The sequence below is a fragment of the Adiantum capillus-veneris genome, chromosome 9, assembly GCF_014529385.1.
Source record: "Adiantum capillus-veneris isolate H3 chromosome 9, ASM1452938v2, whole genome shotgun sequence".
Lineage (NCBI taxonomy): Eukaryota > Viridiplantae > Streptophyta > Polypodiopsida > Polypodiales > Pteridaceae > Adiantum > Adiantum capillus-veneris.
In genome coordinates, this window is record NC_140939.1 from 80,339,025 (window position 1) to 80,342,165 (window position 3,141).

The 3,141-nt window shown below is 40.6% G+C and overlaps 1 protein-coding gene across 1 annotated transcript; it reads right to left on the minus strand.

The window, feature by feature from the left end:
- Positions 1-1,313: 1,313 nt before the first annotated feature.
- Positions 1,314-2,222, minus strand: LOC147450715 (uncharacterized). Its single transcript, XM_086520513.1, has 2 exons — positions 2,009-2,222; positions 1,314-1,543 (listed from the first exon to the last, which is right to left on the minus strand). Exons 1-2 carry the CDS (start codon positions 2,220-2,222, stop codon positions 1,314-1,316), a joined length of 444 nt encoding a protein of 147 aa, XP_086376639.1.
- Between the last annotated feature and the right edge of the window lie 919 nt (positions 2,223-3,141).

The following is a 3,141-nucleotide window of genomic DNA, read 5'->3' on the forward strand; positions in this document are numbered from 1 at the left end:
TCGAAGATAGTCTCCACTTCATTAGTGGAAAAATTGGTTCTCCCCCGAGGTGTTATGGGAATTACGAACCAAAGTTTTGGTTGGTGGATTGCTGGGATATAGATGACCTATAAAATAGAAGCTCAAAGTGAGTAACATTGGTATAACTAATGCTACAAGCAAATAAGAATAAAAAAGGTACATGTCACTCACCTGCTCACAATTGCACGGTAAAACTAAATTGTCATACCTCCCTGTGTGATGCACACTAGAGTCCACCATGTAGAGGCCATTTTCATGTCGTCTAGACACATTTGCAAACCACTTGTGCTCGACGATGAAGGTATGAAAGGTTCTAAAATTAACCTTTAGTATCCTTTCAATAGTGCCGCAGTACCTGGCTTCATCACCGTCTGTGTCAAAGTTGCCCATGATGGCACAATCCATGGTGGTTCTACGCTCGTCAATGTGGCGCGTATGAAAGTGACGACCCTTTGACCACATAGATTTAAAGGAAAGGCACTACAAAATAGAAAATATATTAATTTATCAAATATATATTAAAGATAATTTCAAGAAATAGCGTTACAATATGGTTTAGGTAGCAACAAGCACTCCATGATCACTCATTACTTGCAATGTGTGATCCACTTGGGGCATTCCAGAGTAATCTGAGAGCCTCTTTCCATATTGTTGAAGCATTGTCTCTAAGTTCGACAATGATTGGTTTTGTGCCTTGCGTTCATAGATACGCTCATTAGTTGTGCAAGTCCTCATATGATATACATGGTCCTCAGAAAGCTCCTTACTGAAGTGATTCCATAATGCACCATGACATATCGGCTCACAAAAAACAAAAATGATTACAAATAGTAGCCGTAATTGTTTTCCTGTTTGTTGAAATGAAGCTTCCTCTAAACAAAGAAACCATTCATCATCAACTTGCAATAATCCCCGTGCATTGCATGCTTCTTTAAATGTTTCATATACTCGTCCATTGAAGGTCCGAATATCCTCAAAAGACCTACATCCTTTGCACTTGCTGAGTAACATGAGAAAATAGTATAACTCTCCGGCAGTGGGAACTATGGTGTACGTTCTTCCAATCACGTCCCTTTCTGTCTTGGAGTCCATGTTCTGCTTGTTGACTTCCAAACCCACTTTGTTGGGAAGTCTATGTACAACAAATCATTGGCCTCTGGATATCTTTGATTTGCAACAAACCACTCAGTGAGTGTAGTCTTTTTGTTGGCCTCTCTCTCCACCACACTTTGTATAGTCGCTCTGTCATTAAAGAAGACTTGATTTTGATGAGGTAAATGAACATGGAGGCATTATATGTTAGGTTTCTCTTGATGCAAGTCAAACCCAAATATCCGCCAGATAGCCTCAGATGCTGATACATATCGTGCATTAAGATAGTTTGTAACTTCATCTAAAATCCGTGCAGTGTCTTGTAGAGCAATAGTCGCCCTGTCATGTCCCTTATACACATACTTGTAGAGATATTTCACAACGGATATAGTGGAGCAAACCTCCACATTGATATGTGCATTGTACCTTACTGACAAAAATGGATTGTATGAAACAATCCATTTATTATTCATTTGCACATTCTTATAAACAGTGTGATTTCCATCATCCCTCCTCATGTATGTTGGGTATCCTTCCCTATCCACATTAGTCGATCCACTGAAGCCTCAAGGGTATTTAAACCTGCACTTTCCCTTTACCATACATGGATTAGTCGATCCACTGAAGCCTCAAGGGTATTTAAACCTGCACTTTCCCTTTACCATACATGGAGCATTTCTATTCAAGTTTCCACATGGACCATGTACATTACACCGACTGATAATGTCATACAATTGTGGAAACATCACCTTATTAGGAAGCTCCGCACACACCATCTTATCATAATGGGATGTCTCTGTTGGTTTGTGTTCAAGAGAAAGTATCAATAGAATGTGGGCATGAGGAAGGCCTCTCTTTTGGAACTCAATCATAGAAATGTGTCCAATGACCTTACCAAAAATCTCCCCCTTAATCAGCAAGCCCATCAAATCCTTTAACTTATGGTAGAAAACACGTGCAGTAAGGTCAGGAAGATTGTTGGACGTTTGTCCAGGCAATAACGCGTCCTCTATCTCCTTCCAACCAGGATGGCATGTGAATGTTATGAAGAGATCAGGCTTCCCTCTTTTGCATACAATTGCCATGGCATCCTGATAAAGTTGGTGCATTTAGCGTGGACTACCAACATATGATGAAGGCAATACCACCCTCCTGCCAACATTAGCACCCAATAACTGTTCTCTGTTACCTCTTGTTCCATCTCTTGCTCCGATCATGTCAGCCAAACCTTGATACACCTCACTACGTAGATCACTTTGATGATTGCAAACCCATAAAAGCCTCAACTCCTCCATACAATTGTATGCATCAATAATATATTGTTGCAGTAGCCTACCACCACGTAAAAGACATTGTGTTGTGTCATCCCTGATTTGCAATCTATACTTGTAGAAATCCATTGTAGAAATATACCTTGTATTCCCTCCTCGTTGCTCTCTGTTTTCCCGTGGCTTGTCTAATGCATGTATGTAGGGATTCCAACCTTCTTCACCACTTGGAAATAGCAACACATATAAGAGAGGCATGTATGACCTGTGGCAATTCGAGATTCTTCTTAGACCACCACCAGAAAGATTCAACACAATATCTTGATGGCCAATGTTGCTCTCATCGCCTTGACCAGGCATGATTGCAACAACTTCCGCACCTATTGGAGCAAGGTACTGCCAGCCATTAGTACGTTTCTCAGTGATGACCATACTTATGTCAGGAATATTGGAAGTTTGAACCATTGATGCAAACTGCCTGAAAGCTTGAACGTAAGGATTTATGTGATGCATCATTGATTGCAAGATTTCCAAAACATCTGGCCTGAGTTTAGAAACATGTTGCATCCTATTTTCCAACTCATTCTCAGTGTCAAAAAAATACAATTGACCAAAGTGAGGGATTTGAAAAGACCACCTCCAATGAATCTCCTCCAGAGGCAGAAAAGACCACCTCCAATGAATCTCCTCTAGAGGCAGGGGCTTGCTCCATTACTCTGAGAAAGTTAGGATAGGTTTTTAGGATAAGTTAGGACAGAGC